We start from the raw sequence: 26,434 nt of genomic DNA on the forward strand, positions 1-26,434 counted from the left end.
GACTCCCCCCTTCACTCCCTCCTCTGAAGTCTCTGCCTGTCTCTGTTATGCACGGTCTAGAATCAGATGTGATAGAATGAACTCCTCCTGCTGCATTCATTAAGTCATGGTTGGAGGACCACCACACACGACTAAATGTTCTTAATTGCAATATAATCACCTTAATAAAGGGATTATTATTATAAAATAATGCCCTTTTATTATTTTATGATTATTGTCATCTGATTGCCTAAACATCTTCAATGAAGTTGTACCAACACAACATTTTATAGTCACTTTCAACCTAAACTGATGATGGTTACAACCTACACAACTGCGTATTTGTCGTCATGTGTGCTAAAGTTGAGGAGCTCCATAAAAATCAGTATCAAGGCCTGTAATATAACTAAAAATCATGATGATTGTTGAGAAATATATGAGAAATATTTGAGAAGTCATTGACTGACATGCATTGGAATTTTGTATCATTTGCTGTTAGATTGATCATCTTGAATTTAACTTTCTGTGTATAAACAGTGCATCGAGTGTTACATAATGCATTACAATGACCGGGGTTTACAATCTACCTGCAGTTTTCAATATAACCCACATCACAAAAGTGTTGAAGAAACAAACTAACCCCAACCCAAATATTTCATTTTACGGGGCCTTATTACCACTGCAGCTAAGCTGTAAAAAGTGCTAATGGAGAAGGCTCTCACAACAACCAAAGCATTTTGCCCACTTGGCATCATGAATGTACCATGCAAATCCCACAGCAATCACTCCATTACTGTAATTTAGGAGATGTCTTGTGTGCAGACATGTGGCATTTTGCTCAGACAAGACGGAGTCAGGGGGTAAGGGCTCGTCCTTGGAAGCATGGTTGTGCTCATTTAGTTTTGGGACAATCCGCCCCATAGATCCTAATGTTTGTTTGTTTTTAATGTTCAAATGTACTAGTGGAAAGCACACAAAAAGTCACAAAAACATTATAATTTGTCTTCTGTGAAACATATAAAGGATATTCAGTGTAAACATCATGGAAATCCAGCCTTCAGTCATCTTATTGGTTACATTTTTTTGTCAAAGGTGAAAATTTTGACCTGAAGGTTGTGAAAAGTCTGGAGGTCACCATTATGACCAAATGCACCCTTCACAGTTAATGACTATCCACATATCATATGGCAGCTACTATAATCCAGCACTCCGTATTGTCAATTTCTCTGGTGTGCTACATAAAAGTCTAAGAATTTTTAAAAAGCCTGAAACTCTCCACTTAAATCTGGAATAATTCGATTCTTTCTGGGGTTTTTAGTGGAACTGATGCAGATTTGGTTCATGCTTCACTATCAGATATGAAAGCTGCAAGGCCCATTTGTTTGATAGGATTCCACAGAGTTTGAGTATAATCAGCCATAAATCATTTCCAATTATTGCACTGATATAAATGTACAGCTCCAGCAGACAGATAACAGACGTATTCAGGCCAAATGTAGATATACAACTGCAACATTTTTTTGGCACGGCGGAGCGGATGGAGCGTGCAGAGAGGATGTCCACTCTATGTGGTGTATTTCTGTGCTGCGAGGCTCTCTGTGCTGAGAGAGGCCTCGTCCTCATCCACCATTCTCCTCTGCTGCCTTCCACACTGCATCTGTTGATTCCCTCCCCGCTCGCCTCCCTCTCCTCCCTTCTGCTCTCACTCTGCTCTGTCTCTCCCTCCTTCTTCCTCCCTCTCTTATCCTCATCCTCTTTCTCTCATCTTTATCTGCCCCCCCCCCCCTTTGCTCGTCTGTCATCCTCTCCCTCCTCTTCCTCGCTGCACCCTGCATCCTTCTTTATCTATCTATCTATCTATCTATCTATCTATCTATCTATCTATCTATCTATCTATCTATCTATCTATCTATCTATCTATCTATCTATCTATCTATCTATCTATCTTTGGTCTGCATAGCTGAACTGAGATTTGCATGTGTGTGTGTGTGTGGGTGCGCCTGCATGTGGTGTGTGCATCTTGCTCTGTGTGTGTGTTTGTGTGTATGGCAGTAATTGTGTGAGTGAAAGTGGGAGGGGGCAGCTTCATTATACAGTCCTGTGAGCATATAGAGAAAATGTACAGAAAAGTGTTATATACTCGCATCTTTACAGACAGAGGACGAAATGTAGCTCTGAGGACAAAGAGTGGTTTCTCTTGTGCAGAGCGAGTTGAAACGTTGATGTTTTGGCAGTGCGTCTCAGCTGTATGCAAAAGCAGACAGAGAGACTTATACAATGAGAAGCAGGCCTCCGTATCAAGTCTCTGTCCCTCATCGCGCCCCCTACTGACACGTGAAATAAATAGTTTTCCTACCGACACAGAGAGACAGACTCCCTGAAGACAAAAGACTGTAGGCGGGGTTTAGAGAGTGGGCCATCTGCGTGCTGGGGAGAGCTGCTGCTGTGTGAGAGCCCCCTATACAAGGCCTTTATTTGCATTATGGAAAAGTGGGTAGGCTTGTGAAGGTGGCCATCACATAGTCCACCAAATCAAGAACTCACAGTCAGAGCCAGTGATGCCTTTAGTCATATCTAACCCCTTTGTTTTGTTCTGGGGTTCCACAAAACCTGGTGCTGAATGTGTGAACATAACACAAGTAGGCTAACTGCAAAATCAACATGTTTTATCATTTCCATGATTTTCCTGTTGCCATTGTCACAGCAAAACCCAATGAGGTAACAATAAGAAAAATGACACAATATTGTCATGGCAGTACGAAAGAGGGAAATATTTCATGTTTCATGCGTTATATGGGCTCAACATGAAGAAGTGTGTTGTTTCTGTCGTTTGCCTCAACACCAGTCACAGACAAAGGAATGCACAGTCTGTCATCCTACATAGTGACGTTATGTCTGCATAGGCTGCCGTCACTTGGACCCCAGAGAGGTCTCCTTCTTAGACTTCTTATGAACGAACCTCCAAAGCAGAAATCTGAATAATAGACTTATTGGAGCGGTAGTTTTACATAAAATGTCCCATCATCCACAGAGAGCATTAGACAATCTGCTGCATTTAGAAATGATTGCAGTGATAATCAAACATCATCAATTCAAAACGTTTACAAGCAATTTTCCTTGCATGAACTAAACCAATGTTTAGAGCTGTTAAAGAAGACCCTGTGTCTTCAGGAATATTCAACAACATTGAAAGATGGAACTTAAACCTGTGTCTAACTTAAAGCTGAAACTATGAGTCAGCTGATGAACAAATAATTAACCCTCTATTTGAGATCTTAGGTCTTTGGACCATCAGTCAGACAAAACAAGCAAACCAACTGCTTTATCAATCAAGTGAGAATATCATTGACCACTTCAAAGATTATACAGCTCTACTGCAGAATTTAATATGCACATTAAAGATGTCATGTTTGTGACCTAATCCCCCCCCCCCCCCAATTAAATATCAAAACATATAAAGTGGATAAAATAGATATAAAGAAAATGACTGAATGATTGAAATGCTGTGCCACTGTTCCTTTTTTTTCCCTTTCATGTGTTTCTTTGTTAATTTTATGTGCACTCAAGTTGTGCGATGTTTCTGTATTCAAGAAAATCTATATTTTCTGCCTGCTGACCTTGTTGTGCTGGTGTTGTCCCTTTCTCTCACCATATGCTCTATAACATTCCTACAGGGGTCTGCAGTGTGACTTAGATATAATATTCCCTCACATGTTAGTGGTTGTTTTCCATGAGGGAGGGAGTTGCAGGCCTGTTGTGCTTGGAGGGAGCTTCAAGCTTCATGAGCTTATCATCATCATTTTTTATAACACATCACAGCTGAAACATGCTCAAAATAGAAGCCAGGATCGTAAAGTTGAAATAAAAGACTATATTTTCTATAGAGTATCTGCAGTTATCCTGGGGCTGTAATTGCAGGTTTGGTAGACATGGAGCAGGGCAACAATATGATGAGGGGATTTCATACCCCACACTGCCACCTAGTGGTCACCACCACTTACTGCTTCTGAACTCATGTAGGCCCACTGTCAGTGTGGGGCTGATGTGACCACTGGCACCTGAGAAACTCAGTAAAATGTTTAATGTGAAATGTTTTTATAGCAGTGAACTGAAAAGAGACTGAAATCTGTGACAATGGTTCCTATAGGGAACTGTTTATGCTACTGTAAACTTTGTAAGCACACCAATAGTCATCCTAAATGTTCTGTAGAAAGTATTAGTTTGAATATTTTATCTTTTTTTCCAGCAATTTCTTTACCTCAGAGATCTAAACAACTACTGGTTTCTTCCATTTCAAAGTCCACCATAACATTAAACTGTAATATGAAAATGACGCATTAGAGGCTCTAGTCGACCCAGAAAGAAATACTGCCAATGATGACCTCTGTGTTCTTCAGCTATTTCAGTAATATATGCAGCTTGGTTTTATTGTAATTTGAACATTTGAGTCATGGTGATGTCATGTGGAGACATAGACAAAGACAGATCCTGGAGCTGCCAGCTGGACAATGAATAACTGCTTGGATGCAATGACATAACCAACAGTGATTAATGCCTGATTTCAACTGGAAGCTTAGACCAATGCACCAGTACAGTAAGACAATGAGCCGAGTCCAGCTCCTATTCTGATTTATTGGTTTCTGTTCATCTTTACTGTCCTAAATCACTGTAATTGTAAAAATCAATGTAACTTAAATACCATCACATTATTTCACTTTACATCAAAGTCACAGTAGCTGAGTATTATGACATGTATGTCCATTATTCAAACAATACAACAATGAATGGCCTTACAAAGGCAGTGAACAAATAATTATTGTTTTAAGCTGCCGTTATTCTATATATTATGAATGTGTATGTATTATGTATTATGAATGTGTAGTGGGAATTACAAAAATATGGCTTGATTGAATATTTAATTTGAATTTGCTGTAGAGTCATTCAAAGTAGGTTTACTTGAACCTTGCTGTAGCCTACATAATGTCAACTGTATTAAATATGTCCCTATGGTTTCTGGCCCTTGTACAGGAAGTCGCAGGTTCGACCCCTGCCCTGACCGGGACAATTGTTTGACCCCATTCTCTCATTCCTATCTAATAGGCTAAATGCAAAATGCCAAAAAGATAACTTAAAAAACTTACAAGACTGTACAAATGTAGGCCTACTAAAACTATAAAATTAATAAACAAATCCAACAGCATCCCATCACCCCATGTTAACACATCTCTAAGTAGTTAAAGTGACAGAGAAAGTATCTGTAAGAAATTACATTAAAATAAGATTATAGTGAAATGTAATAAAAATCTGACTGCTAGCAGGGTGTACAGGGCTCACTGAGGCTGATGTAATCAAATCAATGTAATTGTGTTTAATATAATATGTTATTCCCAGCTCCCTGCATCATATTTGGTTAGGATGGGTTATTTAAATAATATTTCAGACGTCAGTCTGTCATAAGCAATAACTGTAAAGGCCAATCCCTTCAACAACATGAAGACGCGGGGGGGTCGAACACGAGGCGCAAGACTTTCCAAACAAGGAAACCACATTCGCGCTAAAGCAGTGACGCCTTCACATGCTGTCGGAATATTGAGACACCCTCGGATCAGCGGAGACACAAGGTAGCGTGGCCGAGCGGTCTAAGGCGCTGGATTAAGGCTCCAGTCTCTTCGGAGGCGTGGGTTCGAATCCCACCGCTGCCAAGATCCTTTTCCGTGGGAATGAGACAGATTGTAATAATGAGTAGCCTCCGAGCGGAAAGATCAGCAGTCGACATGTTGAAGAGACTCGACGTTAAAATCCTTGTTGGCAAGTGGCAACATAGCAATGACAACACATTGCTGCTATGTGTAGTTCTCCATTCAACTAATGGCGGATGTCCACATGTAATGTATCACAGAGACTTTTGGAAAATTATATTTAGTTTTTCTTTTTCAATTAAAGGCTTATTTTAGTCAGTAGTTAGTGTAGATTAAGATTTTATACTCAAAACCTCATGACATAAAAAGAAGCATTGTTCTGAAATACAGCACCCAGCCATGTAAAATAGTTTATAATAGTATTTCTTTGTACACATGAATACATTAGTAATTAATGTACCAATTACCCAGCAATAATATGGTGTACTTCCTCATAGGACGCCATTCTGTCCCATAGTGAATAGCTACTTTCAAATACATTTGCTTTATAATAGGCCTAATATAATGATTTTTCCCCCTCCACTGGTAACAAAATAATTTGTTGACTAACACCCGTGAACTTTCCTTTGAACAGAAATGGTCTACATTAAGTATGCCATAAACGTCTCAATCGTCTCAAACTGAACGTCTCAATCTAAAAAATAAAATAAAAAATACACAAAAATATTTTGACATGTTTGTACTTTCCGCTTTCAGTTTTTTTTTTTTTTTTTTTGAGAAAGTGTGCCGTTTAATTCTTGAAAGTCCATTTTGGGACTGGTGTCTGAGTGGTCTGAGCTCATGAGGAACACGTGAACGCAGCATAGTTGGACGCGACGGAGAGCGGAGGAAAGAAAAGGGCAAAGGAAGGGACCTGTAATAAATTCAGCCTCCCGCTCTTGGCGCCAATCAGACTTACAGAGAAATAAAACAGTTGAATTTTTCATTGATTGTTGTGATCAGATTTTGCGGCCGGACGCTGCTCCTCTCTCAGCCGTCGGTCGGTGCTTCAGCTAGCTATCCTCCTCGTCAGTAGCACACTCTGTATCATTGTCATATTAATCTGGCCCCTTTCTCTCCGTCTGTAGTCACGATACTAATAACTCAGCAGCGGCGGAGCAGGGGGACAATAGAGGCGTGTTTCTCCAGGGGGACCGAGAAGACACAGCGGCAAAAATGGGGGTGAGTTTGGTCTGTTTCGCTCTTGTTACAATGAAAGGTGGATGTTTTAAAGCTGGTGGATGTGTGGTGGTCAGGGGAGAGAAAGAAAGAAAGAGGGAAGGAGGGAGAAAGAGAGACCGTGGTGGATGGATGTAGCTCAAGGTGTTGGTTAGCCGTGTAGCTGCCTCCTGTTAGCGGTGAAACGTTAGCACCCCGGCTCACAGAGACACACACGTCTTTTTCTTTTCTTTTTATACGGTTTTCTCAGCACTATTCCCACATTGTCTTCTCCGGTGTACACACTAAACTTCTCCCGGTGTGTGTGTTGTGACATTGTTAGCCTGCTAACGGCACTAGCTGCGCAGGAATGCCATATTAACGACGATGGCTTTGCTAGCTATCGATGCTAATCACTTCTCTCTGTGTGTGCGTACGGTTCACCGACACACCGGAGTGCGCCGTGTTGTTGGCCCACCTGGGCATTATGCATTCAGGGGTGCTGGGTGTGAGTAGCCAGGCCTACACTCACTGTGATAGTTTCCATAACTTCAGCAAGTCTCTTTTAAGCAGACTCGAGTTTATCCTCCACTTTCACTCCAGATAAACCAATCCACGTGTTTGCAGCACAGACCCCAGCTCAGTCTGCAGCCTGTCTATCTGTGCTTGGTACAGAGTTAATACTCTGAGCCACAGTTGGCTATTCTCTGCATTCCTTCCTATAATTGTTACCTCCTCTGTCCAGGTCTGGATCTAATGAAGGAATTTAGCTGATTCCCGCATCTTCGTCACTGGCCATTGTTTGTCCATGAAGTATCAATTTACCATTCCTAAACTGTAAACATGTCACAGAAAACGTGATTAACATGCTGCAAATAGACGGGGTTTCCCCAGCCTCACTAATGCAATTTTAACCAGTGTTATACTGCCACTGCATGGCATTTACTAATGACTGAGCGACTGATTGCAAAAGTCTCATTTAGTCTGAAAATGACAGATGAGATGAAAAGTTTACAGTCTGTAAAACCGAGGAAAGCAGAACTGGAACCAAGGGTTGTTTAGTGTTTTACTTAGTAAGTGGTTTAGTGGATGGTAAGAGTGCATTAATTTTATTATTTTCATCAGTAGGTAATCCCTTTAGTGCTTCCCAACTGGTTTCCCCCCAGGACATAGGTGTTAAGCCACCTAGACCCAGACACATCTTGTCTTGTGATCGGTTTAGTTTCCTGTTGATGGGCGAAACTTCAGCCACGCTCATTAAAATGATGGGTTTTGCGTGGTAAAATAACTCTTGCTCATTCCTCACCTGCATGTTTCATTTCATCTAAGAGTCTTTTTTTTTTAGTGTGTCAGAGGCAGTTTGAATGTCTTCATGTCAGGTGGACCACATGATTCCTCCTGTATTTAAATATTATGGGAAATCCTGCAGTGCAACATCATTATTTGTAGCTGTATGCTGTTTTTATGCGATGAGGCCGTTTATTTCACCAGCTGAAAACCTTCAAATTAAGTGTTATTGTCAAAACACTTCAAGTCAAGTGTTAATTTTCTCTGTGGAGAAAAAAAATCACTATTGAGTTTAGAGCAGTGTCCAGGAAGATACATACAGTATATTTGTTGCATTTGTACAAGTGTGTGTTGTTTCTGTTGCAGTTCACTGATGCAGTAGAGTGATCTGTGTAAATTATGGCTGCACCATTGCTGATACTAGCATTGGACATCAAGCCAAGAGCAGGCTAATTTAGAGTATCAGTGTCGGAGAATTTTTCCAATACTATAATCCTACGCTGAGGGCAATATGCACCATCAGCGATATAAACACTCCACTGTTTCACACTGCATCGACAAGTGATGGTCAGAAAGCCACTGATGTGAATAAGAGCATTATTTTGTCTTCCTGCTGCTGTTTTATATTCAGGTGAAGTTATACAATTTTTTTAGTTTACTGGTAGGCTACATGTGAGCACTACGCTGTGTTCTGAGTGGATGAGCTTATTTTTTCGTGGTTTGAGGTCTGTTGTGTTTTCATGTCATGAAGTCTATTTGTCATATTGATTTGTGTAATTAAAAAGCTGCTGCAAATGAGGTGTACTCACACTCTCACACACACACACACGCACACAGAGGGAGAGACACACGTATATTAAAGCGTATACCTCGTATATGCCTTGCCTTTTGCCAGGTTTCCACTGCAAATAAGAATTTGTTCTTAATGACTCACCCGGTTAAATAAAGGTTAATTAGATTTTTTTTTTAAATAGAAAAAAATATTTGGTGGTACAGAAAAAATCTAGCTGCTTAAATCCAGGTGAAACTAGTTCTCATACTACATTGATTCCCACCGTAAAGTGCCCTGAAGTTACGGCTCTAACAAGACTCAACATTACATTACATTGAATGGTATTAACATAAAAAAAAAGTCAGTCTTTCCTGGTGAGGAACCCTTCAAAGTGCATTGAACAACAACAACAGCTGAATGATCAATAATGTATTTGACTTTTTTTAGTGAGGTGGATAAAAGCAGAGTAGAACTTTTAACTAAAACCTGGATTCATATCGTTGGACCAGAATTAAATTCTTTGATCTTTGTCACCAGGTTTTATGATGATGTCTTTTTATCTTACCTGCTTCAGTGTCACGATGCTGAAGTTGCCTAACACATACACACTTGTGTTTCAGATCGATTCAACTAAAGACACAATGAAGAATTGCCACAGTCAGTGAATACTACACTATACTCACAGCCCCACAGTGGATACCTGGTCGTAGAGGATCAGTGGAAATGTATAATTGATGATATGAAAAGGAGAGGGGATTGATTAAGTGACAGAAAAAAAACAACAGATTGTCAGTGAGGGTTATGAACTACAGACCTGATTATGTTTCATTTTCACATTTGAACATCTATTTCACAAGACACACTATTTAATTGTCAGTGGTCCGATGTGACAGTTGTTGAAGGAAGACAAGTGGGGAGGACATGATGTAATTGTGTCACATCTGTCTTCTGGCTTTTATACCTCCATTCACCTTCTTCTTTATGTCCTGTGTCCAGAGGAAGTCCAACAGAGCCAAGGAGAAGAAAGCCCGGCGTCTGGAGGAGAGGGCGGCCATGGACGCCGTCTGTGCAAAGGTGGACGCAGCCAATAAGGTAATTTGTGTGCAGACAGGCAGCCGTCATCAACTTGGATGACCTTTTGGACTCCTGCAGGATTGAAATTGGATTTTTTTTGGTCTTGTTTATATGTATTATCTCAGTGAAGAAGATCCGGTTTGGGTGTGAGCTGCTTGCAATCTGCCAAAACAAAACACAGAAACATTTCCCATTGTGCACCTCTGGCAGCTGATAATGGCATTGCATTGAGGTTAATAATAAATGCGCTCTTTGTATTTGCAAATGCTTCACATAAAAGCACCCACCACTTGGCCCTTGTTACGTAGCGTTTCAGGCTTTCCAGTGGATTCAGATTGCATCAAGCACACGGCACTTAAAACCTCCTGTGAGCTGCGATGTCTTTTATCCTCTGGTAAGTCAGAGTAATAGACCAAAAGCTGGAGGAGGCCCTCCCTGCCCCAATTACACCCATAATTGATATGCACATGACAGGAAAAAGCCAAACTCTGTGCCATATGTTTCTCGATGCATAATTAATAAGCATTATTAAATCGTAGCCACCCAGCAGAACGCGCAGCAGACAGCTCCTGCAGCCCGCAGGTGGGCCAGAGCGTCGGTAAACTGTGCTGAAGCCTGGAGGAGAACAAAGCTCTCACACTCCCCCTCGAGCTGCTTCCTCAAGACGCTCTGAGCAGGCCTGCCTGCCTGCCTGCCTGGGCTTATTATTTTTCTGTGCCACTTTGTCCCAAAATGGGGCATTTTGTGTTTCATGCTGTTCTCTCTCCCGCTCCCTCCACCGCTCGATGTGCCGGAGAAGGAATGCAAGAAATCCCCCCCAAAGTAACATTTATTTTGGTTTCTGCTCTGGCTGATGCCAACAGTAATGAATTTTGCCTTGGACTCTTGTTTCAGATGAACAAATGTTGCATTCATTGCTTTGAGAAAACAGCAGAAAACCTGATCCTGGATTTTAAAGTGACCGTGTTTAATACATTTGTCACTAGAAAGTCAGATGTCTGTTTAAAAGTGGGGATGTCCCGGTCTGATCCTTATACGCTTCTGATGCAATATAAGAATCAATATGTGCTTGTGCTCATTCCCCACGAATACACCTGCACTTTGCATTCCCAGTGAAACATTATTAAAGCAATATATCATTTTTACTGTAGAAAACGACACTAGAATTAGCCTTTTGTGACACTGCCTAAATCACATTGAAACACAATTTAAAGTAGCAAAATCTAAATTCCACACACATCCTGCAGTATCAGTCCTTCTTCAAGCTCGACTGAGTCTAGTGTTTGTTTAGTTTTTTATCATTTTTCTGTAGCCGGTTGTATTTTTGGCCTGCTCCTCCTCAGGCTGCCTTGATTTCCCTGAAGGTATCAGGATCCAGGAAGTAAACACAGTTACAGTTACGGATGATGTTAAGTTGAAGATAACCCCGGGGTCCTCATGGAAGACTGGGCTGAAATATTGTTTGGTATTTAATGGTGCCATTAAACAAAGAATTTCAAGCAAATTGCGATGAAAAGATAATAAAATTAGTAATTTCTGGTTTTGGTTTCATGAAATGCACGAACAATGAATCACTTTATAATGTTAAACATTTCAATTATACATTGTTCAGTGTCATTTTGCATGTTTATGTAGAGAGACATTTCAGTCAGCCAGCAACTATTGTGCATTTATTGTGTGGTGCCAGGGTACTAAACTAAATCTGATTAGCTGAGGTCTTAAAAGTAAACAAGATACGTTGCAGCCAACAGTTGAACCCTAGAGTGAAGATCAGCCTGCAGAGTACAAGGGAGGGAACGATGAATATGACCTAGTGGGAGGTGGGAGGTGGGGGGGGGGGCATCAATGTCTCCTGATCTGTCCAAGAAAAGTGGTTTTCTTAATATGTGATTATGTATTCTCTCCAGGTCGTGGAAAAGCTGCCTTTGTGGAGTCTTGTTATGACTGACTAATGGGACTATAACACTAATAGCCCTGTTATTTTCCTTCCTTTATGAGCCCCATCTGGGCAATTTACTTTTACTGTCTATTTTGGGGGAATTGCTGCTTTCACAAATAAATGATTGAGTTTGATTCGAAAATATGTTAGCAATTAATTTGCCTATTATTTTTATTTCTTTGTCAGAAAACAGTGGAAAAACACTATACCATTACCTTTATCCGTCCAACCCACATCATCATCTTCTATGATATTCACTGCTGAATGCACTGAATCCTCAGTCATTATATGGAGCTTATTGTTTTAAGATTTGGGGAATAGACTGTTTTGTGTTCTGAAAGTCTCTTCAGCTAATTTTGTCCCTCCTTCTCACAGCTGGACGACCCATTGGCTGCCTTCCCAGCCTTCAAGAAGTACGACAGAAATGGGTACGCATTGCTTTGTGTGCCTACAAAGGCCTTATTCAGCGTTGCATGAAATACATACTTGTTTCATTAGCTGCATGGAGGGGAGAGTTGATCTGCTGGTGGTATTTGTTTTCTGCCTCTCGCCCACTCGGAACACATTTTTTCACACATTCTTTTTTTTTTTTTAATACTTGTTAATTTTTTTCAAGTCAAACACAAATGCACAGGAGAGCTGATCAGACAGGTCAGCGAGGGAGGCATACAAAGTAAAACACAGCAGCAGGGCAGCATGCACAGATCACATCAAGTCCATGTGTTGTCATCTGACCTTTATCTAGCAAATAGACACACACACCCTGTAGATGTGTTGATACAAGTCAAGTACATGCATTCAGTTGGAGAAGAAATGAAAGGATTTCCATACTCCCATGCAGTAACCATTTCCACCAGTGCTTTTGGCACCGTCTCTGTCCAACAGGATTGATATCTGGACATTGACAAAATACTGTAAATTCTCAAAAGAAGCCTGGGCTTTTATTTGCTTCAACTGACCCGGCTTATATTTGAGACAGACGTCTATATGGGACAGGCCTTTATTTAATTTTGAAGAAATCCTTAGCTCAGCAAAGATGGAAAATACTCTCAACTTGGTCTATTGTTACTGTTTAGAAGAGTGAGAATAGAAGGGAAGAGCCGGATCAGGAGCACACATTCATTTAGAGGTTTTAATCGGCACCGATTAAGGTCCGGCTCTTTCTTTGGGTCAGTCAGAGTTCTCAGAGTTTAAACACCCGCGGGTCAGACCGGTTCGTGTTTTAATTTTCAGGCCTGTTGAGAACTCTAGCAAGAACTAAGCAGCTTAGAAACCGCTCAAACGGGCGGTTGTGGGCTCTGAGAGGTTTTGTTCATTCACAAGAACTTGCAGGAAATAGAAATAGACCCGGCTTCTATTTGAGACCGGATTTTATTTGAGGATTTCCGTTGTGTTTAAGTGATCACTGACTTGTAACCTGTTGTTTTTCACTCTCATCATGTCCTCCCATCCAGGCTGAACCTGCAGATAGAGTGCAAGAGAGTGACCTCCCTCAACCCGCTGTCCGTGGAGTGGGCCTTCGAGCTGACCAGAGGCAACATGCAGACACTGTAAGAAGAAGGGCACTCTGTCCTTTTCTTGTACTCAAAGTTGCAGCACAGGAGCCAAACGACTCCATCGGCGAACAGACAGGCTGGCGCAGATATGAGCGGTAGATTAGAGCAGATGAGCCAGAAATTCTTTGAGTGCAGCAGAATTGGAGAATGACATCAACCGGCAGCAGAGCAAAATGTGGATCAGTGTTTCTCATGAGCATGAATTAGATCACACACACACGGAGGAGCCCGGGGAAAGGAGAGCAGAGGCGATGCAGACAGATTTGCGATGAGACAGAGAAATTACTACAATTCATCTTCTCTCACTTTGCCAGAATTCGTCTCCTGTTCAATTTAGCAAATGGCAGCGAGTCAGTGGAAACTTAATTTGTTCCATTTAGAAAACAGGTCCTCTCGGAGCAGCTGCATCGCCACGGCGGCCAGACGATGGGGGGGAGAAACGCGAGGGTAAAATTAGCAAGTTCGACTCGACCCATTTTTTTCCCTTGTGCCGTCCTGCAGGTACGAGCAGAGCGAGTGGGGCTGGAAGGAGAGGGAAAAGAGGGAGGAGATGAACGACGAGAGGGCGTGGTACCTGCTGGCCCGCGACGCAGACTCCGCCCCCGTGGCCTTCTCTCACTTCCGATTCGACGTGGAGTGCGGGGAGGAGGTCTTATATTGGTAACGCAGTGATTCATGAGTTTTTGTATCGTAGGAAAAGTTCACAAGTTGCACCGTGTTGTAGTTTGACTTCTCTGAACCCGTTGTCTTGACTCTACAGCTACGAGGTGCAGTTAGAGAGCAGAGTGCGGAGGAAAGGACTCGGCAAGTTCCTCATCCAGATACTACAGCTCATCGCTAACAGGTAAAAACCACAGCTGACATCATGGCAATGTGACCACATGCTGGTGAGCAAGGGTGTGGATGTATAACTGGATGAAGCTGCATTTACCTCTAAGACTCATATCAGATCATTTAACATAGTTAAATTATATTTAGTTGTGCCATGTTTGAGGATTACACACAGAATGGTTGTAAGCAACGTTTTTATCACATTTGTTTGACAGTGTTATTGAGAAGCTCTAACATGAGGTGGATAATGACCTCATGTCCCTCATTGGCTTTAGGCCTGTGAAACTAAAGTCACCGTGTTTCTGTTTTTCCTCCTACCAGCACACAGATGAAGAAAGTGATGTTGACAGTTTTCAAACACAACCATGGGGCTTACCAGTTCTTCAGAGAAGCTTTACAGTGAGTATACTGGTTCTACAAAGACAATGTTTTTTTCATTCTTCTTTTTATTGCCTTTTTAAACATAATACATCTGTTCATTTCTATACAGTATTTTCAGTGGAAGCATAACATGAACTTGAACCCCTTCCGCCCTGTCAAGCCATTATTCCCCATATACTGAAACCATCAAAGACAATGTTTTATCTCTTTAATAATGTTTAAGGAAAGACCTGCCTTATCATTAATTTCTTAACGTTTCATCAGTGTGAACAAAACATCTGACTTGAGTTCGGCCTCTTTTCTTCGTGCATTGTGATCTAATACACAGATCAAGAATATTCATCTTCATTTTTTTTTTTATCTGATGGCTGGCTGTTGTTTGTGTCTATTACCTGTTTTAAAAAGCCTCTCCACTAACCCTTTTTAAGGTGCAATGGAACAATCTGGATCTTTTATGGGTCCTGTTTTATCTTAATTGTTTCACATACATGGCTCCAGACTAACTTTTACTTGGAGCACAGTGGCTCCTAACTTAAAATTTTAGGAACGCAAGCTTAACATTTACGGGCGCACACTGAAATCAACTTGCAAAGTAAATTTTCACATTTCCTCTAATTTTCACAGTATTACTGATAAATACTTTGATACATGCAGAAACTATAATGTTTTAAATTCACATTTTATTGTGCAACAGTTTGAATAATTAATTTAATAAAGAAGTTATAGCCTACAGCTTAAATACTAAAAATATAAAGTTAATGTTTAGGCTACACTGACCAATAACAGAACAAGTAGACACACAACTTGTGGTAAACTCATCCTAGAACAGATCCCCCCTTGGGTGATAAGGTGCCTGTACAGGCCAGTCCTTGTAATCTGGCCTCCTTGTCTGTTGACCCTGCCTGAGCCACATGTGCACGGACATATCAATGAGATAATATCGGAACGTTACGAGACAGAGTTGTTTTCGAGGTAAATGCAGAGACTGCTTTCTGGAAAACTGCCCTCGACGGGAATGCGCATCAGCGGTTTTGCATGAATTTACCTTGAACACAACTGTCTCGTAACGTTCCGTTATTATCTCATAGCGTGGTGAATGTGCAGGTCACAACTTGTCCACAAGGAGTTTTTTTGGAGTTGTTGGATTGTGGATTTGATGAATTTGATGAGGAAAACCGAGAAATCCATTAGCCTCCGTAGCGTAGCTCTGAGCAGCTTGCGGCTCTGCTCCGCCGATCTAAAAATAGCTTGCAACGACAATTAAAGGTAACGAACCTATGGCAATGGGCCAATTTGCCAAAATGTTGAACTATCCCTTTAATGTTCGAGACTCAATCCAGAAGTGTTGATTGCTGCCTACATGTGAAATATATAACATATCAAGACTTTTCCAGTCTCCTTTGTCCTCGTCAACTGACCACCTCTCTCCACCTTTCCAGGTTTGAGATTGACGAAACATCGCCGAGCATGTCCGGTTGCTGCGGCGACGACTGCTCCTACGAGATCCTGAGCCGGCGGACCAAACACGGCGAGGCCTCGGCGGGACACACCCACGGGGGCGGTCCCTGCGGGGGCTGCTGCCACTGATTTCGGCGTCAGTCCGACCGTTCCCCGATTTGGTTAAAAGCCAGCAACTTTCATGGCTGTGTGTGAAAGCTTGAGCTGCCTGCTCTTCTGCGAACGTTGCGAGTTTGAACGGTCGTCTTCGGCGGCCGCTAAAAACGACCCGATGGTGGAATACCTGGCTACAGATATTAATGTTGCATTATGGATTGAGATTTATGTGTCTTTTGTGTATTCCTGCTCCAAAAGCAGTATGCAGTGTGAGCTTTCACACATAGCTCCTGTTTGTCGTTTCCTACTTCTTGGTTCAATGTCCAAGCCATCTTTTCTCATTTCTCTTATTCCACTTTTAATGACTATTAGTAGTTCCCAGTCCAAGAAGAAGCTTTTTGCTGCCATTATCTACCACCACAGTCAACCTCATCCCATCCTGCTCTCATCTCCCAACGTGCTATACTGTATCGAGTCATTCTGCAGCGCTGCTTAAACTGCGGTTTGGGACCTAAAATAGGATACTGGCCCTGGGCTGTGTTGTAGAAACTCATTACCTCCTGTCAGACCCTCTTCGCTTTAAGATACTTTATCTGAAGTCGATAAATCATGCGCTAATCCCACTTACCTCTGATACCATGCAGGTAAGATCAGCTCTATAATACAGCCCCTCTGAGACTTCTACCTTGTTTCACTGAAGCGAGTTCCCAGGATGAGGCTGAATGTACTCGAGTGTAGGTCCCCGTGGAAACAGTCTGAGAAGCCCTGCCACACTCTAACATTTCCTGTTGTTGTAACACGAGTGATATGCTCATATGGCTTGTAAGCACTGCAGCTAGCAACGACTGCACTGTTTTTTAACCACATTTGGCCGCGATACTACTGTTACTACGGTTACAGTACACCATCAGCACCACCAGTCCTCTCTATTCAGGTGATTTCTAAATGTGTAGACGCCTCCCTCCTGCTTTTATTTGTCCTAACTTATGAGACAAGATGTCTGAGATTGCCTTTTTTCTTTCTTTATTACATCCTCTCTCTTCAGTATCTCATCTGTTGCTGTAAATTAGCATCCAGCCCGGACAATAACGCCGTTACAACCCACCTCATGTTTTTTCTAATCAGAGGCACACGTCAGGAACCGAAACCTTTTTCTGTTTCACGGCAACATTCGCTCATTTTTCACCCTTTCTCCCCGACGTCTTTGTCCTCGTGTGAAGAAAAATCGCGTCCCTCTCTACTTTTCGTTCATTGTGCCTCCGTTCTCTCTCCATGTCGTAAAGGTGCTGAGCAATGACAGCCGACCTTTATGTTGTTCTCGTCTTTAGTCTCCTTTATGCCGATGCGTTACTCCTGCTTGCCTCTTAGTGCGCTTTGTTTCCAAGAGGTACTAATGATAAACAAATTGATGTTGACACTCCTTTTAGCTGTATTTAAAAAACTACTAAAACCCTCCTCCATCCCTTCTCTTACATATTTTGTTAGCATGAGCAAATCATATTGATTTAACATGGGTGAAAATTGATAGACGTCACCACTTCATTGTATGGCCGTTTGAAGCTGATGAATGCTATTTACCGGAGGGGAGGAACATAGATGAATGGATGGCTGGACGGATGATAGAAGTCATTAAAGAGCAGTGAAGGCGTTTTTAATGGTCGTTATTCCTCTTCTCCTCAGTTGTGACGTGTTTTCCCAGCCCACTGTCATTAGCTTGCATGACAAGATTTAAAAATGTTTAACAAAACTCGTAGTTGAAATCAGGATTACACAACAGCGATGCTGCTTCTGAACTGTAGCTGCACTGTTTGAACCAGTATCTAAAGTCCTCACGTGGTTCTAGTGGCGTTACTTTAATATTTCATACAAGTCTCCCGGGAACGTCAGTGCATGTTAGAAAGTATGTGAAAAGGAGAGTTGTGTGACATTGAAAGATAACGCTGCGGTTTGGTATTCCTGAAACCATCTTAGCACAAAGTCAGTACTCTAAGCTTTGGGGAAATGTTTGGTTTAAGTTCTTGCTGCACAGCCGTTGCAGAATAATCTCACTGAGAAGGAGTTCCACTGAGGGTTTTAGATACCACTATACTAGTCAACCTTGGAAGGCTGCTGTAACCACTCCAACCTTTTTGATTCCATATCTGTTTACAAAACCTTCAGGGTATTTTTGGACCGTTTGGAGCGCTGGTCGGCTGGGTTAGACATCCTCTCTAGAAACCACCATTAAACCCTTTAATTCCAGGACTGTAGGTAGTTAGAACAGCACAGCAGTTTGTTTATGTGCGGGGCTGGAGGAGTGAAAAGACGGTCTGTAAATCTTCCTCTGTCTGATTTGGCTGCGAGGGCCTTAACTTGGTACGGTTTGAAATGTCTTTTCAATGGGTCATATCATTGAGGCCCTGGATTATTGCCTGGTTAAATATGTGAATAAGGGGAGAATGTAATGTGAAGTAGACGCTTTCTTAGAACCGCCTCAATACTGAAATGAGCTGTTACACAAGAACAAAGATGTTACTATCGAAAGTCCAGATCCTGGGGTGAAAGTTTCTGGTTGTTTCCAGACTGGGTGGAGACTATAAAACATTCATATAAAAAAAAAAAAGATATTCAGCACCTGTAGACGACATATTGGTGTCTCATGCCTATTTGAACTCTGATCATGAACAACAAAAATGATTAAACAGCATATTGCTTGTTTTAGTTTTAGACTTCTGATAAGTACCGTAATTCATTTTTTTTGTACTGCATAGGTTACAGTTAAAAGATGTTGTACATAGTGGTAGATTATCAACCGACTGACAGTCTCTCTCTCTCTCTCTCAGGTTAATCAAACGTAATCGAACCTCATCTGTTTTACTTAACAGCCATGTTGTCAGTTTGGTGTTTGGATTGGATCGGATCGGCCGTAGCTCTGATCCAGAGTCAGTCATTTTGGTCATATGATATTTAGAGAAAATCTGATTTGATAAACATTTTTCTAAATTTTCTTTTAACACAACTAAGATAGTGAAAACACTACTTTTCTGGTGGTTTTTAGTTTTTATGTTATGAAGATTTAAAATAAATGTGAAATACCTTGACAGTAAATATGACGCAAAGCTTGACCTGACTCTGGATCAGTGCTCAGTGGTTACATTCAATCGAGATAGTTGGGCTGTATTTAGAGAAAAAAAAAAACGCTCACTTGAACAAAAAATGCATTTGTGAAAATATCTTAAGTTGGTAAGTGAGCCTAAACTTAACAAGTTTATTTTAAAGTCAGTGAGTACTCTTATTTTAGAAAATGGTTACATACCCTCACAGAATCACAGATCCTTCTCTTGGTCTTTTCTCTATGTATATATATAAGCTGTTGTGGATCCATATTCATTTTCATTTCTTGGCCTTATACAGGTGAAACACTTTTTTAAACATGTTAAAAAGATGAAACCTCCATGTTTGAGAGTGAGTGTTAAAGTCCTGTCCAAATGACAATGAAAGGGAAAACTAAGTCATTCTGCCTTGTCAGTGTTTTATTTGTATGTTACAAATAAAGGAAAGTTGATTGACTTTTCAAGAGATGCCCTTTTGTTTTTTGTCACAAACACATTTTATTATGGAAATGTCAAAAATGATAGATTTATGTAACAACGCTGATTGAAAACTGAGATTTTAGGGTCATGTATAAATTCTGATAAGCTGAAACATAATTTTAACAAAAAAACAAACAACTTGAACATTAACATTTACTTTTTGCTTCTGACATATTTTGTTTGTTTCTAATTTCCATTTACATCAAAGGACAGAACAAAAAAAATCAAAATAGACAGACAAAAAAAGGAAATGTTTTTTTATATAAACTACAAGGTGAGCTACCAGTTTGACTCAGCGGAACTGATGGTGAACGCCACAGTGTGAGGGGACTATTGACGGTGTTGCACAGAAACCGGAAGTTGTTGGTAGATTGCTGCAAAAAAAAAATGTCCTAACTAAAGCGAATGAATGGATGCCGTGATGCACTGAGGTGCCTTTGCTCACATCTGCCCAAGATGACATGAACATCTGGCCTCTTCGTTTAACCCTCTCGCTCCTGTCTTCCACGAGTTCCCGCCGCTGGTAAGTCCGCGAAAACGACAACAAATAGTCCGGCTAATGCAGCTTAGCTCAGACTGTATCAACTTAAATGTACATGCAGCATGAGAGCCGACCTGCTCGGGGATGGCGCACACACACACTCACGTTCATCCTCAACGTTTTACACGTAGCATCACAAACAACGTGAGGTCAATGTTGTTGAAAGACAACGCTTCATAGTTCAGCTAGTTAGCTATGTGTCAAAGAGATGTTGGCTCAGTTTTACACTTGTACCTGCGATTACTCAGTTACACACTAACGTTACACATCTTATAAAAGACTGAAGAGTAGTAAAAAAAAAATCTACATAATAAATTGTGCCTTGTCATGTTTCATCCAGTAAGTTATGTCCCAATATTTTGGTCCTTTCAGCCGGTCAGGGTACCATGGCAACGAGGATGAAGCTGAAGCTGAAGACTGTGTTTGTGCTCTACTTCATGGTCTCCCTCCTGGGCCTCGTCTATGCACTGATGCAGCTGGGTGAGTGCGGTGTGTCCATGCACGTCATCTGAAACTTGATCCATCACTGAATGTAGCAGTGACCCTGAATACAAAAGCGCTGTATCTGTGGGACACGGGCGGGGGACTTAAAGGAGACATGGTGTGTCCCCTTTTCCACAAATTAAGATAGTTCCCAGGTGTCATAAAGACATATCTGTGACATGCTTCGGTCAAAATCCCCCAAGGATCAAACATCACAGCTCTTTTCATCCTCTCAAACAGCCGTGTTCAGAACGGCTGGTTTCAGTGCCTGTCCCTTTAAATGCAAATGAGCCCCTGCTTGCCCCTTCTATGTACAGGTACTCACAGGTAGGGATGGTGTTATGCAATCATTGAGGGAACAGCTCGTAGAACCACATGGATTTCAACCCCAGGAGCCTGAAAATTATAGATTTTTTTTGTCAGTTCTCATATTTTGGGGGCCAGAAGGCCAGTTAAACATCCAAAAGAGCCTTCAAAAAGTGATATTTCCATAATATTTTCTCTTTAAAGGAGGGTCAGAAAAAAATTAACTCATTGTCTTTGAGTGAAAATACCCGTGGAGAGGTACTCCTTTGCAGTGGGTATAGCATGTAAACCGTACAGTAAATAGGTTCCTCTTGCTGTTCCTCCTCAACTTCCCTCTGTCTGTTTTGTCTTCAACGCTTTGAAGGTCAACGTTGCGACTGCCATGAACATGACTTGCCCAAAGACCGTATCATATCCCGGCTGCGGGGGGAGCTGCACCATCTTCAGGAGCAGATGAGGAAGTTGGAGGCCACCAAACAACCCCCGAAACCGGCAGCCAAGCCCTCCCAGCCCACCGTCTTTGTCATCACCCCAACATACGCAAGGTAGCCCCTCCTGCGTCTCCTTCCTCCTCCTCTGTCTCTCTTGTTTCCACCTCGCACACTGACTAACACACCGGTCCTCTGTCCTCTGTCCTCCATCTCCGTCCAGGCTGGTGCAGAAGGCCGAGCTGACCCGTATGTCCCAGACGTTCCTCCATGTCCCCCAGCTCCACTGGATCGTGGTGGAGGACTCTCCTCATAAGACGCCGCTGGTGACCGACCTGCTGGCGAAGAGCGGCCTGACCTACACACACTTACACATGCTCACCGCCAAGGACCGCAAACTCCAGGAGGTGGGTGGAGACAGAACCATCATGTCAACTTTAGGGCTGGGTACCGAACTTCGGTTCTTTTGTGGCACCGAGGGAAATGCTTCGGTAGTACCGAGTATTTTTTTTTCATTTATTAGTTTATTTCATAGGGACAGTGCACCACTAATCAACAGATCAAAACATGCTTCGTCTTTCGGTGCCACGTTTCGGTACCCAGAGGATAATCACGTGATCAAGATCTGATAATGCTGCTACTGACTGGCTGTAACATTATGTGGTTGCGGCATGCATAGGGTGACCAAACGTCCTCTTTTGTCCGGACAATGTCCACTTTTTACGTCCTGTCCGGGGCGTCCGGGTTTTTTCTTAATATAAATTCATGAAAACATCCAGTTTTCATAGTTTTTCATGCTTAAATTGACTGGCGCTTTGCACAGAATTCTCCGGTATTTCGTTGCATTTGAGGTAATTCCCGAGAGGCTGCCTCTCTGTGCGGCTCCACCACATAGTCACCGTTTTTTTTGTTTAGGGGAGGCCAGGGACAGTTGTAACACTTTTTGCATTTTTCTTAAAAAATCAGAAACCATAATGTGTCAACTACAAAAATTATGTAAGAAAGTCATTTTAAGTAATATTTTCAGGTTGCAAAATTCATCTAAATAAAGTGACTGCAATGTAGCCTAGTTGTAACACATGCCAGGGTGATCTACCTGTTCGTTAGAAAAGCTGCTGGTTGGAAAAGAAAATTACAACTCAAGATTTGTACCCTAATGTGTGATGTCATTTCATTTTGTTAGAACTGACATTATAAAATTGGTATCAATCATCGTTCAGGAACCGGTATCGGTATTGGTTCCGCTATCGATCATTTTTGATTGATACCCAGCCCTAGTCAGCGTGTCGTGTCTACGTCTCTTCTTTGGTTTGACTCACATGCATCCCTGGTCCTCCACCTCAGGGTGACCCCAGCTGGCTGAAGCCCCGTGGGGTGGAGCAGAGGAACGAGGGACTACGGTGGCTCAGAGAGGACAGGAGGACTCAGCCGGGTGGAGACAACCAGCAGGGAGTTGTTTACTTTGCCGACGATGACAACACGTACAGCCTGCAGATATTTGAGGAGGTGGGTGCTGTGAATGTGTTTGTTTTGATATTCTCAGAAGGGATTTGTTCAGCCTGCAAAGTTTATCACCATGAAAGTGTGTGTGTGTGTGTGCGTGTGAACTAAATGTCCCATGATTGAACAGGAAAAACACATGATCTCTTGTTTTTGTTCAGATGAGGAGCACCCAGCGAGTGTCGGTGTGGCCGGTGGGGCTGGTTGGAGGGATGAAGTATGAGAGGCCTGTGGTTGAAGGAGGAAAGGTGGGTGCTTCCTGTCTTCTGGTTGGTCAGACCTCATGTTTTGCCTCATTTTAGAAAAACTAGTTCCTCACGACATAAGTGATGTTTGTGCGACTCACGGATGAGCCTCGTGTCTTTTATATTCCATTATTAAATTTTTGAAAAATACAAAGATGATGTAAGACAAGGGGATATATCTGATGGTCCACTTTGTTGTCATGGAGATAAATCCATTGTCTTTTATTATATGATCAAAATGAGGCACTGAGAAAACCCATCTATAAAGGAAGGCTGATAAATGCAATTGAAAGGTCCTGAGAATGTCAAGTAGACCTTGAGCTAAAAAAAAATATTAGTTGTTTTTCAATCTACTGCTTTGGAGAATTTTTGTATTTTTTCATTCAATGACATTTGATAAACTCACTGTCTATGTTCTGTCTATCTTTGCAAAAACACAAGGTACACAAACCACTTCAATATATTAAAGAGGAACTATGCAAGTCTGGTCGTTTTTCCGCTGTTTTGCTAACCCTCCACCTGGCCATGTGCGTTTGTTAACAACAAAGCAGGCGAAAAATCACTACATGGAGCGGTGGATAACTTATATAACATATGATGTTACAACATGTATATCTGTGTAGTCTTAACTGTCATAAACAAAAGATTACGGGTTACGGAGCATGTTGGTGTCAGGGTGTGCAGAGACGAGAGCTGGGACACAGGGGTGACAGCTCCTACATTGATGTTGCAAGGTTGGTTTTTGAGCCATGAGAGGCCAGGTGGAGGCAGAGAGCCTCCATTCTCACTTGTAACAAGTCACAAGTTATGTAGTTAACTATCACAATTACTCTTAAGCTTTTTAATTAAGGTAAAAATCTAGCATAGCCACGGGAACAATCCTGATTAGGATGTTTAAATCAGTGAGATCTGATAGAAGCAACATTTCTCTTCTTAAAACGTTTCATTTCAACTCACTTCTCGCCAACAACATGTTTTCCTGTTTTTGTCTCGAAGGTGGTTCGATTCCACACCGGCTGGCGTCCCAGTCGGCCCTTCCCGATGGACATGGCCGGCTTTGCCGTGTCCCTCAAACTGGTCCTGGCCAACCCAGAGGCCTGTTTTGACGGAGACGCACCCATGGGCTTCCTAGAAAGCAGCTTCCTTCAGGGACTGGTTACCATGGACGAACTGGAGCCAAAAGCAGACAACTGCTCCAAAGTACGAGTGACTGTAATCTGAAATCTGTCAATTATCTACAGCAAAATCCAAGGCAGAAATCTGGAGAATGTACATGTTATGCTTTTTTAGATTCAAACACAGAGATGGTGGTTTGATTATATCATTAAACATAATATAGTGTTTGATTTTATGCTGTGGTGTGTGTTTCAGGTGCTGGTGTGGCACACACGGACAGAGAAACCCAAGATGAAGAGAGAGGACGCTCTGCAGGCTCAGGGACTGGGTTCAGACCCTGGTGTGGAGGTCTGAGAAACACACACACATACAAACCATATTACACACACACACACACACACACACACACACACACACACACACACACACACACACACACACACACACACACACACACACACACACACACACACACACACACACACACACACACACTGTAAAGCATATTCTGCTGTTAAATGCTGCATATGGGTCTCTGCGTTGTAAATACTGTAAAACAGAAGACTAATCTGTTGGAGGTGACATTTAAATTGACCTGGTTCTGACTGTTTGTTTCCTTGTGTCCGGTAGTAAATGTACATGTGTGTATATATTGAGTGAGTGTGTGTTGTAACTCTACTGACCGTACGTTAGTGTGCTTATCAGGGTTTTCTTTGGGTTCAGTTGGGTTGACGTCTTCATTCGGCAGTTACAGGGGATGAGTTCAACCAGTCGCCTGATGGGGGCGCCAGATTAAAAAAGATTGCAAAGCCATGCAGTTCCACCACCACCGGTACATTTCTGCTCCAAGCCGGAGGAGCTATCCGTCTTATGACAGACTTGCACACGTTTCATTTGTAGGGTTGTACATGTCGTGCTCAGTGGAAATCCTGCAGTGTAACCCATTCCTTCCAGCTGTTAGATAGTTTTATGTCTGAGTTAAACCACGTCTGCTTCCACTTCCTGTCTCCGTTCCCTCCGCTGGTGGCATCTTAACCCCGTACCAGCCTCATCAGTTCAGCCACCAACATCCTGACTGGCCACAGCCTGAGATGCAGTTGCCATGGAGCACTTAAGTCATGCATGGCTTCTGTTTTTGTGAAGTTAGTGTCCACAAGTCCAGTATTCAACCACATGAATGCTTTTTTTCGTCACCATAAGGCATGGTCATAGTCTTTATTTAGTATTGTGGAGAAAAGATAGTGCTAAGGTGCTTTTTTTTTTTTTTCTTTTTTATATACCGTAAACAATACTCATAGAATAAACAGCAGCCAGAAGAGAGGCCAAACATGAAACAAACCTTAATAACTAGTCGTTGCCTTGTCTTTATTATGCTCTCATATACCTGTGTAGAAACACACACATCCCTAAGTACGACCTGTGAACACGATGCTGCGACACAGCACCTAATAAATACTGAAGTGCAATGGTTCCACACCCAGAGTAGCTTTAGCAATACGGCTGGGAGCGTGATAGCAACAAGTTCAACAAGTATTTCAACGTGTATCCTCTTAGCGATGCTTTTTTAGAGAAATAAAGTTTGTGGAATCGATTTAGGAACTCTGATTAAGGGAACAAGATTACAGACGTAGTATAGATTCCTTATGCAATAACAGAATACAAAACACGGCCTCTATGTTAGATTTACACAGAGAAAATCACTTTAAATCTGCCTTTAATGAACACTAAAGTACCCGGTATTTTTACTCTAGCGTTATTTCCAAACCCAAAAAGCTTCAAGTATAAATTGAACTACTCAGCGTGCGCTTGATTATCTTTCAACATCTTCAGAAAACCAGAACAACGAAGAGCAACGCAACATTAAAGTTCAAATAAGTGCTCCTCAGCTGCTGTTGTATGATACTGTAAAAAAAAAAAAAACAGCTAGTGCCTGCTCATGTGTATTTAGTGCCTGTTAAGTCAGTTCTCCTCTGGTGTATAAGGTATTTATTACTGTAATATTCTTTACATTGTATGATGTGATCATGTCTGTCC

General features: G+C 41.9%; 2 protein-coding genes across 5 annotated transcripts; both read left to right on the plus strand.

Annotated features, from left to right (window-relative positions):
* Positions 1 to 6,501: 6,501 nt before the first annotated feature.
* naa40 (N-alpha-acetyltransferase 40, NatD catalytic subunit) lies at positions 6,502 to 18,996 on the plus strand (the record flags this gene model as incomplete). 4 transcript variants are annotated; one of them, XM_083992886.1, is made up of 9 exons in its annotated part: positions 6,502 to 6,657; positions 6,746 to 6,839; positions 9,871 to 9,966; positions 12,263 to 12,315; positions 13,342 to 13,437; positions 13,945 to 14,103; positions 14,204 to 14,287; positions 14,596 to 14,673; positions 16,095 to 18,996. In XM_083992886.1, 8 exons carry the CDS (start codon positions 6,834 to 6,836, stop codon positions 16,240 to 16,242), a joined length of 720 nt encoding a protein of 239 aa, XP_083849012.1. In that variant the 3' UTR covers positions 16,243 to 18,996. The 4 variants fall into 4 exon arrangements, with proteins under 4 accessions (XP_083849012.1, XP_083849011.1, XP_083849013.1 ...); XM_083992885.1 differs by having other exon boundaries at positions 6,502 to 6,839; XM_083992887.1 differs by lacking the exons at positions 6,502 to 6,657; positions 6,746 to 6,839 and adding an exon at positions 9,494 to 9,531.
* Positions 18,997 to 20,142: 1,146 nt separating this feature from the next.
* b3gat3 (beta-1,3-glucuronyltransferase 3 (glucuronosyltransferase I)) lies at positions 20,143 to 24,833 on the plus strand. Its single transcript, XM_083992296.1, has 8 exons — positions 20,143 to 20,304; positions 20,695 to 20,802; positions 21,476 to 21,656; positions 21,763 to 21,946; positions 22,884 to 23,045; positions 23,201 to 23,287; positions 24,281 to 24,484; positions 24,656 to 24,833. The coding sequence occupies exons 2-8, from the start codon at positions 20,709 to 20,711 to the stop codon at positions 24,752 to 24,754; spliced, it is 1,011 nt and encodes a 336-aa protein (XP_083848422.1). The 5' UTR covers positions 20,143 to 20,304; positions 20,695 to 20,708; the 3' UTR covers positions 24,755 to 24,833.
* Positions 24,834 to 26,434: the final 1,601 nt, after the last annotated feature.

Source organism: Trachurus trachurus, assembly GCF_905171665.1.
Source record: "Trachurus trachurus genome assembly, chromosome: 18".
NCBI lineage: Eukaryota > Metazoa > Chordata > Actinopteri > Carangiformes > Carangidae > Trachurus > Trachurus trachurus.